This window comes from Mus caroli, chromosome 4 (assembly GCF_900094665.2).
Source record: "Mus caroli chromosome 4, CAROLI_EIJ_v1.1, whole genome shotgun sequence".
Classification (NCBI taxonomy): domain Eukaryota; kingdom Metazoa; phylum Chordata; class Mammalia; order Rodentia; family Muridae; genus Mus; species Mus caroli.
The window spans coordinates 76931636-76946546 of NC_034573.1; the positions used below are offsets into that span (position 1 = coordinate 76931636).

The 14911-nt window shown below is 41.3% G+C and overlaps 1 protein-coding gene across 5 annotated transcripts in view; it reads right to left on the minus strand.

Moving 5' to 3' along the window:
- Positions 1-476: 476 nt before the first annotated feature.
- Positions 477-14911, minus strand: part of Bnc2 (basonuclin 2) — a 402776-nt gene continuing 388341 nt past the window's right edge. For 2 of the 5 annotated variants that reach the window (XM_029476262.1, XM_029476261.1), the window contains one exon: positions 477-6721. In XM_029476262.1, coding sequence (XP_029332122.1) covers positions 6061-6721 — 661 coding nt within the window. In that variant the 3' untranslated portion in view covers positions 477-6060. Of the gene's footprint in view, positions 6722-8171; positions 8206-14911 lie in introns of all 5 variants that reach the window. The other 3 variants (XM_029476260.1, XM_029476259.1, XM_029476263.1) reach the window with 2 other exon arrangements.

Consider the following 14911-nt stretch of genomic DNA (forward strand, 5'->3'; position numbering starts at 1 on the left):
GGAGGAAAGAAACAGGGAGGTGGGGGAGAGAGAGGATGACAGAAAGAGGCAGGAGAGATGGAGGCGGCAGGCTGATTGTGAATGATTGTGTACAGCAGGCAACTGGTGGGAAAGCCTGGCCCTCTACTCAATTTCCCCTTCACCAGGGATAAACAGGCAATTACGCATCCTTTTATATTTGATGGCCAAGTGCTGAACTGGAAAGCACACTATTAGTTTGTGTCCCTTCAGGGCCAGGGCAATAAGTAGCCGGGAGAACTGGGGCCGGAGCAGAGAGGGTGTTGTCTGCTGTTAGTGTGACAGTCTTGTCAGCAGCGTTCACATTACTGGAAGGTAATAAAGTGACAAGTACGTTATTAGAAAGATATGAGGTGAAATTGAACCAAAGCTTCTTGCTGCTCAGCCCTGGCTTTTGCCTTTCCTCTTTGTAATGGTCCACTATTTGTTACAAACTGAGCCTGTCTTGAACACTATGATTTTTTTTTTTTGCCCTGCAATAAAGGTCAAATGAATTTATAAGAACACGTTGGAGAAGAATAGTCTATGATAACTGTAGTGTGCTGCTTCAAATGTATGTTTTATATATGATATATATATCAAATATAAATATATATATATATATATAAACAACAGCATTCAGTTTGGTGTACTTGTAAAAATGCCCAACTTTTTAAGTCCTGCTATTAGGCATTTGGAATTTTAAAAATTAACCCCCCTAAAAGACATCATCTGTCAGCCAATTATTGCAGAAGGCTGCAAAAATAGTTTCGTGTAAATTGTGGGAAGACTGAGGATAAGTGGAGGCTGAATGTGTGGGCGTGGGCATGGACAGGACATCCTTGCTGGCTGTAAAAGTGGGAGTTACGGAGCATCACTAGAGTAAGCCCTCTGCAACGACAGGAAGGGTGGACATGAACCCAGCACGTAGCAGATATATTTTAACAAGGTCAGGAGCAAGAATGTTAAAATTCTTAGAGAAATATGCACCTAGTTACCTCTGTGCCTCAGCGTCCACTTTCATCACAAGATCATCAGCCACACGGTTTGGTGATCACAACTTTCTAGGATGCTGCAGCACATGGAGAGCGCGAGCACTTGCACCTTCTCCATCTCTCATTGTCACTGAAGTGTGGGATTGCTCACTGGCCTTTTAACTGAGGTGACTCCTCTGTCTTTGTGGTCCCAAGGGAACCCTGGCCATTACTTCTCACTCAAAAATAATAATCATAACAAACTCACACCTGCCTATGTTGCCTATCCTGACCCATAAGGAACGTAAGATAGCGTTAAGTCCTCCCACGGTGTATGCAGCGGCTCACCTGATCACAGGGAACTCTGCAGGATATTGGAGGATGGATGTGCTCGGCTGGCACCCACTACGAGGCAGAGCTGACTTTGATTTTTCTCCTGAACAAACACTTGTAATGCATTAGCCGTTCTCATTTCCAGCTACACTCAAGCCAGGACCAGAGTCAGGTCTGTCTCTTCTACAAGAACTGCCGACTTGCCAGTGTTTTGTTTATTTTGCCTTTTCTCACCCTCTTTACTCAGATCCCTCCTGCTAAAAACAAAGACTGGGAGAGAAAGAGAAAAATCCACTAATTTAAATATTTCTGTTTTGGAGAAAAAGTAATTAAATTTGTCATAATTTTAAAACGCTCTGAAGGACAGGGTGTGGTCACAGATGGAAGCCCTTCTCTCTCCTGGGCTTCTTATTCCTTTACAATAGCAGATGCTACACGTCTTAGGGCAGGTGGATTCTATTTACTGTCATTCAATTTAACCCAATGCTGGCAGACTAGATGTGATCAAGGGCTGCTCAGGTGTGCTGTGTCCATCTCAGTCTGACTATTGGCTTGTTTGTGTTTGAACTGCCAAGGGTCTTCCCTCGTTCTCATCTATGTGCCTGACATGTACCTATAGAGTACACAGATGGAGAGGAGAAAGATGACATTTTATTACGTGGCATGTATGACTTCTCCTGAGTCCAATGGGGCCATGCCAGCCCATTCTTCATAGACTCAGACCCTCCCTTTCGAAACAATGTATACACTAACTGGCTATAAGCGGCTAGAGGTCTTTCTCCCTCCTCTTATGGGAAGCATGACCAAAGAAGTCACACCACTAGGTAACTGATACTAACATCTAGAGAGAAGCTAGTCATGTTGAGAAGGAAAATGCTTGTATGTTTAAATCATAAGAAGGATCAGAAGGACCAGGGCAGCTGAACTAAGACTGGGGATGAGCTACATGGGACTCTGTTTTGTCAATACAATTACCAGCAGGAGAGTGTCAGGGTTTTTCACCACATTTTCTAAGCCAGATTACTTATTATCCAGCTTTTTCCTTGCTCTCTTCCTTCCCCTCCACAGCATGCAGATATCCCCCAAAGTGGACACAACCTTTCTAATATTTACAAAAACATAGTTTAAAGTGATCAAAACAATATACTTCAACATCAGCTGGAGAACATGCATAACTAATATCATGTATGAGTAATTCTGTACTCATGATAAAACTTGGGTAAAAAACCAATCAAATGGGAGAAGGCTACTTGGATGAACACATGTTCATAGTAATTGTCAGCTAGAAAAGGATGGCTGTAGCTAGAAACTGTCTAGGGACAGGAAACTTTTTATGAACAAATAAACATGTCAGAATGGACAGAGATGGAGACCTTGTCTGGTCTTTTCATCCCATCATCTGCATGTAAGCCCTGGAGGTTCTGTCCAGGGGAAACGCCAGTTTAGTGAACTCACTGCACACAGGCACACCCAAGAACAAGCCATACTTTGGGAGTACAATTGTACATCTCACGGTTTACCATCTCATCATCTGCATCCACCTACTTCCCCATTCTTTTTAAGCAAATAGGCTTTATACTGGAACACGTGGTGGTGAAAAGGCCACCCAAACAATTGGGAATGTGAAGCACAAAAGTAGTAGCTCAGAGGGTACACATAGAAAGTGCCAGCTGCCTGGCTTTTAGCGCCATTTCTGTCAAACGGCCACACACTCACGTTTCCTAGCAAGAACAACTTCTTCAGTGGTATTACTCTTGTACCTTTTTGACCTGGCGACAGACATCAGCCATGTGTGTGGCAAGTGACAAATGCTTCTCCTGAGCCTGGTTTGCAGGCTGATGTGACCTCCTGACAGCTAGGTGACTCACTCAGGACCACTGTTTGACATTTTACTGGCATTCACTTAAACAGACTAAACACTGAGTTTTTGTAGAGGTGATTTCTCACATTTCTAAGAATGTAACACTTGAAAGTTGCTCAAACACAGATCCTTATTAGTGTTCAGAAAACAAGGTGTGGTTTAGTCTACACACACTCCAAAACACAGTTTCCATAATTCCTGCTGAGATTGCAACAATGTGTTTCAATCCTCTTTGAATCCAGCACTTGGTATCAGGGCAACAGAGCAGCAATATAGAGAACGCTAAGAGGGCCGAATGTTTGCAAACAAATGTTCATTATTCTGGTTCAATTATTCACAAACATACCGTACAGAGTCTTGTACATTATAAAATGAAGGGACACGTTTGTTCAGTTTAACACGACAACAAAGCAAAGCAGCTAAGTGTTGGGAGAACCAAAGGGACAGGGAAACAGAAACAGTTACTACTAATTCCTCAGCTTTTACCGTAAACATTTGGCATTTAACAGACATTGTGTGTGACAGCTTCTGCTGCCCTGCAAATGCTTTTGGACTTTCCTCAAGGTGGGATAAATGAAGAAGCAAGCCGAACCATGGCTTCCTCAGAAGGAGACAACGATAACGCTTTAGGAACACCTAGCTTATCACTATTTGTCTACTGCTAAGAAATTCTGAGAAACAGAAAATATCTGGAACCCCCAAATGAATGATACTTAAGTTTTGGAAAAAAAAAAACAACAAATAAATACTGTGAGGTACAATAAGTCACACAGGAATAATAACAGAACCATATCGACAGCTTCCTTTGGCAAATGTAACGGAAGTGAATGCTGATGTGAACACAGAAAAAATTTTTACAAAACATGAAAAATGGAAATGATATGAAAAATTGAAACAAAGGGTGTTTCTAAGTTTTACACGGACGGGAGAAATGTTTGAGGCCATGAAATGAAGAAAAGAAATACATTCTCTTTCTATTATGTAGGTTGACACAATATTAGTGTTTACTCCCCACTCCCCCACCCCACCCCCAACCAAAGAAATAAGAAAAGACAATAAAACAAACGCAGTCCACAAGCACACCCCAGCAGTTCTGGCTACCTATGAGGTTGAGTAAATATCCTCACTTAGTCAGTATGCTGTGGTAGCCGAGGCTGCTGATGTGGTTAACCAGCTCAGGCAACATGTGTAAACATCAGAAACAAAACAAAACAAGAAGGTTCAGAGCAGTGTCCCCCACCCACCCTTGTCCTCACTCTCCACTGCTAGGTTTCAGGCTTGCTTTCATTTCTCTCTGACAAATTTGCATGGGGAAAAACACAAAACACTACACAGGGAGACCCTGTCTTCTGCCGCCTGGAGAAGGGGGCTGCTCAGCTCAAGGTTAGCAGGGGCATTCAGAGCTTCCATGAAGAACTGCTGGGAACTTTGACTTCCTCTATTAAGCAGGCCTGACTGGCAGCGCTACTGTGACAAACAAGAGACCAATCAGCTCGGGCTTTCTTTCTTTTCAAAGGATAAGGGTTGGGGCCTTGGAAGTGAGTTCACTTTTTTTTACTGTAGGCAGCTTTGTTCCTTTAGTGAGCAATCTGGGCTACTGTGTCCCGAAATATTATCCTGCCTCTACCAAAGAAACACCTTGGCTTTTTCACCCTGCGGTATTTTGTTTTCTGGGACTTAACGTGTACAGAGGAAGGATGCAATGTTGGTTCTAATAACATTCGGCACTCAAAAGAATCACCGTGTGTGTGTGTGTGTGTGTGTGTGTGTGTGTGTGTGTGTGTGTGTTTAAGCGGTTTTCTGGTGGCCAAAGAATTGGCATGTGGTTATGTTGAGTGACTAATTGTATTTTCTTTTCTGAAAACTTGTGCAAAGTTGGCAGTTTGGTGTTAACACTAATACTTTTTTTGTTTGGCATTTGTGCCCTTTACTGACCAGACCATTTTCATACAGTGGGTTGTTTTTTTAAAAGAAAGATACTCCTTGAAGTATGGCGGTAGTTTACGGGTAAAAGGAAGCATGGGTATTACACATCCCCTTTAGCGTATGAACAAAGTGCATGATGGGATTTACGTACTGGTACAGGACATTTTTAAGAAATCAGACCTGTGCTGTGAAGCATGCCAGCACAGCTTTATCACTACATCTAACAGGTTAGTAAAAACAAGACCATGTTTTGTTTTTTGTTTTTTTTTGTTGTTTTTTTTTAAAGAAAATGTGCATTAATGCTAACAAAAATGAATAGAACTAGCCAGCAAACTATTTATTTCCTGCATATCTAACAGCTGGATGTAACTGCCAAAATTAAAGGAGAGTTAAACAACCATCAATACAATTGCTTTACATCATTGGCCTCTCAAGGCTAAATATTTACAGGTGAATCTGCCATGCTTTAATTAAAGATTCTCTCAAAACCTTAAAGTTCACAAAAGACAACTATAAGAAGTTCCTTTTTGTTTCTTTTCTCTTTTTTTCCCCTTTTATTTATTTATTTATTGTTTTTGCAGGCAACAGTCATAGGTACAACAAAATGTCTCTTTGGAGAAGACCAAGAATTATTCTATCAAAATTGGGGTTAGTTGCACACTTTGTGTGTTGTGTTGTGTTTGTGTGTGTGTATGTGTGTGCTGAAAAGGGCACTCTTGTTTTTACCCCAAGTAAAAGATCCACCCTCTCCCAAAACTATAAAGGAAAAAGAAAAAAATTTCAAAAGCACCTAGTATTTATCATTTTTATCTAAAGAAAAGAAAGTATGTGTGTGCACAAGTGTAGACACAGAGGCATACATATGTACACACACATATGTGCCCCACTGCGGAAGCACACACTGGCTATGGCAGTTCAAACATGTAGGCCATCTGGTGAGAGCTGGCATTTGGAGTGTCCGTTCTGGGACTAATCTATTGAAGTGAAGGGAATGTTTTTGTGGAGATTGGGGTTCTGACTGTGCCTGTTTCGGCTTCGTACAGAGGAGAACATCATGTTACAGCCGGGGACTTTGCACTTATGCATCTCTCGCAAATGCACAGTTTTGTAGTGGACCCGCAGGGTCCCCTTGTTGCTGTACATTTTGTGGCAAATGTTGCACATGATCCCACCATTGCTCCCAGACAAACTGCTGAACATAAGAGATCCTGAAACTTCAGCCCCGAGGCTGCCGGGGAGGGTGGGGGCCTCGGCCTTGTGAGTGGAGTCCCCACTGTCGCTCGCACCATCGATGTCGTCGAGAAGAATCCCCTCGTCGCTGCCTGCATCGGACTCTCTGGAGGAATGGACACTGCTGCTGGACTGGAGGCTGGAGGTGGTACTCAGGTCAAGGACCATGTAGTCCTCTGCCATGCCTCTCCCGTACCCATTCAGGTGGGAGTCTTCCGTCCCTGCGGGAGAGGAGGCATCTTCCCTGCCATCGAGCCCCAGAGGGTGCTGGGCACCATAGATCTTCATCAAAAATTCATCCCGGAGGTCCTTGCTAAGGGAGGGCTGCGATGAGTCCAGGCTCATGTCATCCAGTTCTTTGGTCAACAGTTTACGATGCAGGTTTATGTTGGCACTGTGTCTAGGAAAACAAGAGGGAAGGGGGGAGGTGCACAGGGAGTGGGGAGGGGTGAGAAAAAGGAGGGCATTTTAAAATTGATTCAACTTTCATTAAGCACCAAATAAGCACATTCATTCCTAATTACACCATCAGAAAAGCAGGCATTCCCCTCCATCCTCAGGATCTGGGAGTGAGTGCAGGTGGGAGGTGCGAAAGGGGGACTTTCCATTAACGTAGTAATTTTTATGAATAAGTTCTTCGAGAGAGCACAGGATGAATGCAAACCCTGGCACTCTTTTCTCAATGGCTGTTCCTGTTTGTGCGTCAGCCACAGAGGACCTCGCAGCTGACAGCTTATACATTAAATAAGAGCAGGAGAATAAACATGAAACAGGGTAGAAGAATGGAAATTCTCTCCTCGTCTAAATGGAATAGTCTAAATGTACTTAAAATCGGAAAAGAACAGCAAATAAACTGTTCCTGGTGCAGCAAATACTGTGTAAAAAAGATGAGCATTTTCAAAAAGTAAATGGTGTACATAATTTAGGTTTAACTTTAAAAATAATTTCCTCCTCACTCTCCTGTATTTCATGTTTATAGTTAAAAAAAAGGTTTAGCAAATTAGTAACTTCAAATAATTAAGAGATCCTTTCTTGAATTCCAGTCAAATCTAATAGTAAAATACATTTATTTTTTCAAAAGTTACTACATTTTATAGTATTGAACTGTCTTAATAAAATAATGCTATTTCAAGGTTTAATTCTTTAAAGCATAAGCTGATATTTTCTAAAATATAAGACCCCTACCTCCCCCATAAAAAATCCAAAAGGATAAAATTAATGCACAGTAAATTAAAAAAAAAAATCAAACACAATGACATATATTCCCTTTATTTGACAAATAGAACCCCTGCTTTGACAAGCAAAACCTCACTGAAAGCTTTGCTTGTGTTTAAAAGGGTGAGATTCATTCCCAGAGCATCTATAGGGACCTCACTTGAAAAGCCCATGTCACTGTTTATCTGAAAACATTGCCTTTGTATTTACATCCCCCATTGACTTTTAAAGCGCCCTTGGGCATATACCTCTCTCCACCTGCAAATGCTCAGATATTTGCCAAGTCCCTAAATTGAAAGCTACCCTCCAAAAAATAAAGTGATATAGAAACAGGAAATAAAACTTGCCAGCGTCGGAAGCTGGGCATCTTAGAGAAGTTAATTGTGATAGTAGAAATGACCTAAACGGCCAGCATTAACTTCATGAGACCTCCTACTTATAATGAAAAGCTACTTCAATTGGCACGAAGTATAGCTAACATTTCCTAGAGATGTGTGAGAGGTATGTGCCTCCGGGACGGACCAGAAAGGAGGGAGAGGCGTCCCACCTTTCCACAGGACACAATCATCACTCTGGGTGGAGGGGGCAGAGGGGGGCAGCCCTCTCCACACTGCACTTGGGAAGGCTGAGCTTACCTTGTGACAATAAGATCAGCTTTCTAATCTTTTGCTAAATCGATCACAAAAGAAAGCAAGAATGAGAGACAGAGAGAGAGAGAAAGAGAGAGAGAAAGAGGGAGAAAGAGAGAGAGAAAACAAATTCACATTCTAGGCATCCGGTTTTAAAAAACTTAAACAATAAAATAGGGATTTAAATTGTCTGATCTCAAAATTATTTTCTGTCATAAGTGATCATCCGTATGTTGTCTTGATTTTCAGATCACCTGAATATTCCAAAAACCATAAATCAAATGAGCTAAAACCGAATTTACAGCATCAGCATCATCCATAAATGAGTTCCAAACAGATTCATGCAGTGTGCAAATGTATGAATGTAGATAAACAGATGTTGTCACCACAGTCCTGTTCTGACATTCACCCTCTCTTCCCCTAACACCTCCCTGCCACTTGTCCCTGGTGTCAGGTGACTCAAGTGTACACTGTTAAGCAGAGTGCAGAAAGTGCCTACAATGAAGTTCTTAGGATGCCATGCAGGGGAGACACATACCACCAGGGCTTAACAAGAAGGAACGTGTAGATAGTTAAAATGTGTATCACTCCTCTATTGATAAAACAATCTGCCAACTGTAAGCAGCTCATGAAACCCTATCGTCACTCATTACTTTTAACACCCATCCTTTCTTAGCTTCATAAGCACACATCTGACTGCAGTCTAGACCTCTGTGCTGTTGCTCACACATCCGCAGTCACTGCTTCCTAAGTTCGCTGCTGAGAAAACAGCAGCCAGACACACAAAAGTTGCATCAAGACAGACTGAATAGGAAAGAATAAATTAACATTGACAAGAGGGTACGCTGATCACCCAGAGGGACACCTCTGCCATAAGATGACTTGTGAATTTACACATCTCCACTGATATGTTACAGGGAAGAGATTTTTCTCTTCATTTCTCACATGCAGCAGAAGAGGACTGTAATCTAATTAGATGATGTACCAGCCCTCAATATCTGTCAACCAAACGATGTGCAGAAATGTGGAGACCAGCTCTGGCACTCGGTGCAACAGTGTCCCTTTTCCGCTGTCAGCAGTACTGTTGGCCTCTGCTAATATAATTACATTGACTTTTATTCAATTAAGTGCCATCTCTCGCTTACAAAAAAAAAGCTACTTTATCAATTGATTCAGGTGTAATGTAATAATAAAGATGAACTCATGGCAGTGCATTAACTCTGCTGTTCATAACTTCAGTGCATGGGTTCATTCACAGCAGTCGATTTCCATTATGCAACCACAGTTCAAGAGAATTGATTCTTTTATGTTCATTTCTTAATCTATTTCATTTTTGTTTAATAATCTTCCCAAATGCCATATGCAAAACACATGGATGGAGTGAGGAGAATGGGCTGGGGGAAGCCTGCTGGTTCAGCCCCATGCCTTGGACTTGGGGAGTCTTTGCCGTGCTATTGCTGGGGTTGGAAGAAGAGCAGGAAAGTGGGCTGACCAAGGTTCCTTAGAAGACACTACTGGTCCTGTTCCTCAGGTTAGAGTTCTCACTCTACAAAATGGACCGAAGGCAGCACTTGGCTTTAACAAAGACCTATTGTCAGACCCTCTAATCGGTCAGTTCAAACCACTGACTGTCATAAAAAATACTGTCCTCGTGAGATTCAAAGACCCGGGGTTAATGGCCATTTGAAGAATATTACAAGTTTAATTGGATCAGCAAAACTGAAGAGGTAAAAATAAGGAAGACAGAAAGAACTCACTACTGACAATCAGATGCTGAGAGAAAAGAAGCCCAAAGACAGGAGGGAGGCCACAGCTTGCTGCAAACAGGAAGAGCCCAGCACAAGGATCCATTATCCAAGGATAATGCTTGGTTTTGAAAAGGAAGGAATCCAGTGTTCCAAACATTTACCTTAAGAGAAGACTTAAAATTTGTCAAAGTTTAGACTAAGAGCATGAAGAATATAAGAAGCTGTTTCTGCCTGTCTTGAATAAGCAGGTGATAGATACAGCTATGAAGAAGATTATCTGCACATACCAAAAAAAAAAAAAAAGGAATGAGATTTAAAAAAATCATGGGCACAAAGGGAACACTTCATACACTGGCCTAAGATTTAGCCCATACTTTCAAAAATACAGTTGTAAGTCAGCCCATGGGAGAACAAGTGGAAGCCTTGAAAAAAAGGTCGCATCCAATCAGTAAGACATACAAGTCTGGCACGAGGTTTCCCCAACCCAGTGCAGAAGAGAGCCATGAGACAGAGCCTTTCTCCTGGGTTTGTGTAATGACAATAGCGACAGAGCAAAAGTGGACACTCTAGTAAAGTTCAAGGCCCACCACAGTACGTAGGCTCAAAATACTCAGCTACCCTGGGCTACGCACAGAGTTACAAATGTTCTCTGAGTTCCTACCTTCAACATCAAAATCTGCCAAAACTTACACACAGAAAAGTCAAAATGTAATAAGGTTTTAGATCCGGGGCGGGGTATTAATACCTAAGCTTCTGTCTTATTTGAATGGAGACTGAAAGTCCTGTCACTGGACTAAAGAGTCATACTGTGGTACAATCACAGAGCACAGAAGATGCGGCAAATGCCCAAAGCCAGGGAAAGCAAGCGCTATGCAAGGCCACGGAAAGCAAGCACTCTAGGCTATGCTCTCATTTCCCCCTCTCGCTCAAACGCTCAAGGTGAACTAATGTAATGTCTGACAAGCGAACATGTAAACAAAAAACAGAGTTTGAGTTTGGTTTTGAACTGCAGGGGAAGAACACTACTTTTATTTGGTTTTATTGCTAGTTGTTCATTTCATGTGATGGTTACTCTCACTTGTCAACCTGAAATCTAGAGAGATCCAGGCTCACCTGAGAGATGGGCCTCTGAGCATGTGTGTGGGGATTACCTTAATTAGGTTAATTGAAGTGGGAAGATTCACCTGCACTGGGTGGTACCATTCCCTAGGCTGCACTGCATAAAAAACGAGACAATAAGCTGAACATAGGCATCTACTGTCTCTGCTTCCTGACTGGATGTGATGCAAGCAGCTGCTTCAGGTTTTTGCTATACCGACTTTCCTACCATGGTTGACTATTCCTTGAACTCTGAAGTAAATAAAACCATGTTTCATTAAAGGTCTTTGACCCTTAATGTATTTTATCACAGCAATAGAAAGTAATTAAGACAGCTGGTCAGAAACTGATTTCACAAATTCATGAATCAAGCTAATATGTTATATAAAATGTCCAATACTTACTTTTTAATTATTTTTTTTGCCATTCTGAGTTTAGTGAATTAATATTACACAATTCTTTGGTTAAAATGGAATTAAGGCTTTACTATTGATTACATTTTGCATTCACTTTCTTGCTCCACTTTGTCATCTACCACAAATGTATGCCAAATATTCTCAATACTGTCTAAAATGATCATAGTCCGAAGAAGAAAAAGAAGAAGAAGAAGAAGGAGGAGGAGGAGGAGGAAATAGTGACAATAAAGAATGTTTCTCTGTGTTGGATGCTGTTGGGTGCATTTAACATTCTTTGTCTGTGGTTGGTTGAATCCATGTGTACAGAACTGCTGGACATGAAGTGTCAGCTGTCTATGTGCATGAGGAAAGGGGAGAAAGCAGTAAAAGGGATTTTTATCAAATCTAGGAAAGTATATGTGCCTGATGTGAATTCAGTATTGGCTAGGAAAATATTCCCATACAGAAATGTATACCCCCTCTTCAAATCCTCAGAAATATATGATTACAGGCCCTACTTCTCACTTGCATCTCAGCTGAGCTGCTACAATACTGACTATTGAGTTCATGGCAAACGGTATTACTATGTATTAATTAATCACAGGCTTACACCTAAATGAGTTAAATGATATTTTAGCACTACCCCCTTCCTAAAAACAATTCAAAACAAAACTGTAGTTGTTCCAGAATTTTCACTAAACACTCTCTCCAGACAGTCTGAATACCCTCCCCTAGCAGAGGAATAAATCCAATGTAAAATTCTAGTGGGTAATTCTCAAACCCCCCAAAAGAAATGCATTCTTAATGCAAGAAATAAGAACTAAGAAAATTCTTGCAAATTAACAAACTATGAAATTCAGTTATTTCAACCCCTTTCAATATAAAACAAATCACCCATACTGGTCACGCAGGCAGTTCCCTCTACATTCAAATCATTCACTTGAAGATAAGCTCCCACCAAACCCTTTAGGGGATTAACTAATTTACTGCACAGATACGGCACGTCTGTTGTAATAACAGGTAGGATGTATTGGGGTCGACCATTTATCAGAATTAGACTTCTTTTCTCAATTCACAGTGAATTATGCTGCCTACACGACTCCCCTCTCTCAGAGCCTGCCATCCCCTTATGGCCCCTAACGTGGCAGGCAAACAAAATTGACAGTCTCATCTTGTCAACAAGGGGCGATTCTCTTGAGAAGCCATTTAACTTTGCAGAGGAAGCAACGTATTAATGTGCTTGTCCCAGGAATGTTAATCATCTTCAGGCTTCCGATCTAACTTTGACATGAACGAAATCACCAAATTTGTTTACTAAATGAATCGTAATATGCTAATAAGAAAGCATGACATATATGGAAAAGCCAAACAGATGGTTTGTTTACTCCACTTTGCAACTTTATAAATGCTGTAACTCTGAAGATGTTGTTGAGAATTATTGGTTTGTTGGCAGAGGCAAACATGTCTTGTGCATACTAAATTTGGCACTACAGTTAGAAAACAATTTGTCATGGCTATGGAATGCATAAAAATGTTAACACACTGATGGCATGTGGGAGGGCAGATGGGTAGACAGAGAGTGTGTATGTTGCATGCTCAGGTTAAGTATAGAATTGATATCCAACGACAGCCTGCTCCCTAACCGTGTTAAGGCCCAGTTGTATCTCACACAAGAAGGCTTTTGAAGGGTGCTGTTTATTCTGTCGTACCTGTTGCGCTACAATGTAAGGGGAGTGTTACACTGTGAACAGGCTATGCTTTCACAGTTTGGGAATTTTCTTTATCAGGCAGCTCATCCGGTGCTTAGTTAGAGTTATTGTCAGATAAGAGAGAGAAAAGCCTCCTGGGAAGATAATCGGAGCTGTAATTGTAAGTTTTATATCTATGGAGAGTGGAAAAAAGTAACAACCTTCACATCTTCTGCTCCATATTCTATTGTCTAATTTAAATAATTTAGAAGATTTTCCCCCAATAACAGGAGTAAACTGCTTTTTTCACATTCAAATCTGTCTTCCATTTTAAGTTTTCTTTCTTTCTTTTTCCTCTGTAAAATATGGGGTATTGATTTCTTTCCGAGATCATTTTAAAAGAAAATAATTTCTGAGAGGAAATGTTTTGTATCATTCAAACAGTTTGTGATCTTAAGAGGTGGCATCAGGGTTTTCTAAGCTCCCCCACGCAGAGAGACTGTATCCTGTAGGGCTATCCATATCACTTAGCCTTGGCCTTATGTAGAACTGTGTGTAGAAAATCAAAGTCATGAATTTGAAAACACAGGCGAGCATAATCTCACCTTCATATTTGTTCATGTGCTGTCCAGCCTGCCCGATGAGACATGGGATATTTGAATTAGCCCACTGGTAGCATACCTGCTGCTAAACATTTTAACTTGCAGAAGCATCCAAACGATGCTTGTGAATTTTTTCCTTGGGGTCATACACACAGTATTTTAACAGAGTTGCTTCTTGCTCCTAATATCACTATTCTACTAGTGTATATGCTTTTAATGTAACTATTAGTGTAACATGGTATTCTGACATCTATGGTTTACACTACCACTAATCTGGTAGAGCTTCCTGGGCTTCTACTGTATTCTGCTGAACTTCTTTGTTACCGAGGGGCGGACTAGAAACAACAAGGTAAAGTGGTCCAAAGAACCACCGAGTTCTTGCTGTCCAAGGATCACTTTGGAGCAAGAAACATTAGTGCTGTCCCAGCCTGGCGCTTATATCTCATTTGAAACATCTCATTCCTCACCAACAAAGAAAATTTCAATAAAGTACTTTTACTGGTTTAACAACCTCGAGCTCCTGGGATTGTCAGAGTGCTAAGCCTTTTCCAAGGAGAGAAGAAATCAGCAGCTCAAATATAATTAACCTTCCATTCTCAATGCAAACTGCCACGCAAAGGAGCTCTGCGGTCTATTAGTGAAGTTATAATGGCCAACAGGCAGAAGCAAAATTGGTCAAAAAGTTGGCTGCTGCTGTCATATTTTTGGAATTATGATTAATGGTACTAATAATGTGGATGATTACTGATATGTGTATCTCCAGCAGTTTATCATATTGCTCTGGCTGCCTACATCCACAATAAACAGGATGCTATCATTTACCTCTTTAGTGAAGGCAACCCTTCTCTTGAAGGAGCATATTCTAATTACTTCGTAATGTTTTATGTCTTAAACATTTTGCAGCTCTGGACCTTGCCAACTGCTTCATGTCTAGCATTGATTAATTACTGAAGGTTTAATCAAAATTTAGAACCTAATGTAGTCAGTTATGAGCACACCACAGTGCCAGAGTACTTAGGCTCTGCTCCCAAGTTTGGAGAGTGTTCGGTTCAAAATCAAATCCCAGTCAGGCTCCAAGATCCAAGAATTTCACCTTGGGTGCTCTGAGGTTGCCAATTCCATCTCTGCTGATGAATGGAAGGTAATCTAGCTACAGGTAAACAACAGCCCTACCCCCCTCTCACCAAGGGGCTCCCTTCCCCCCCCCCCCCCCCC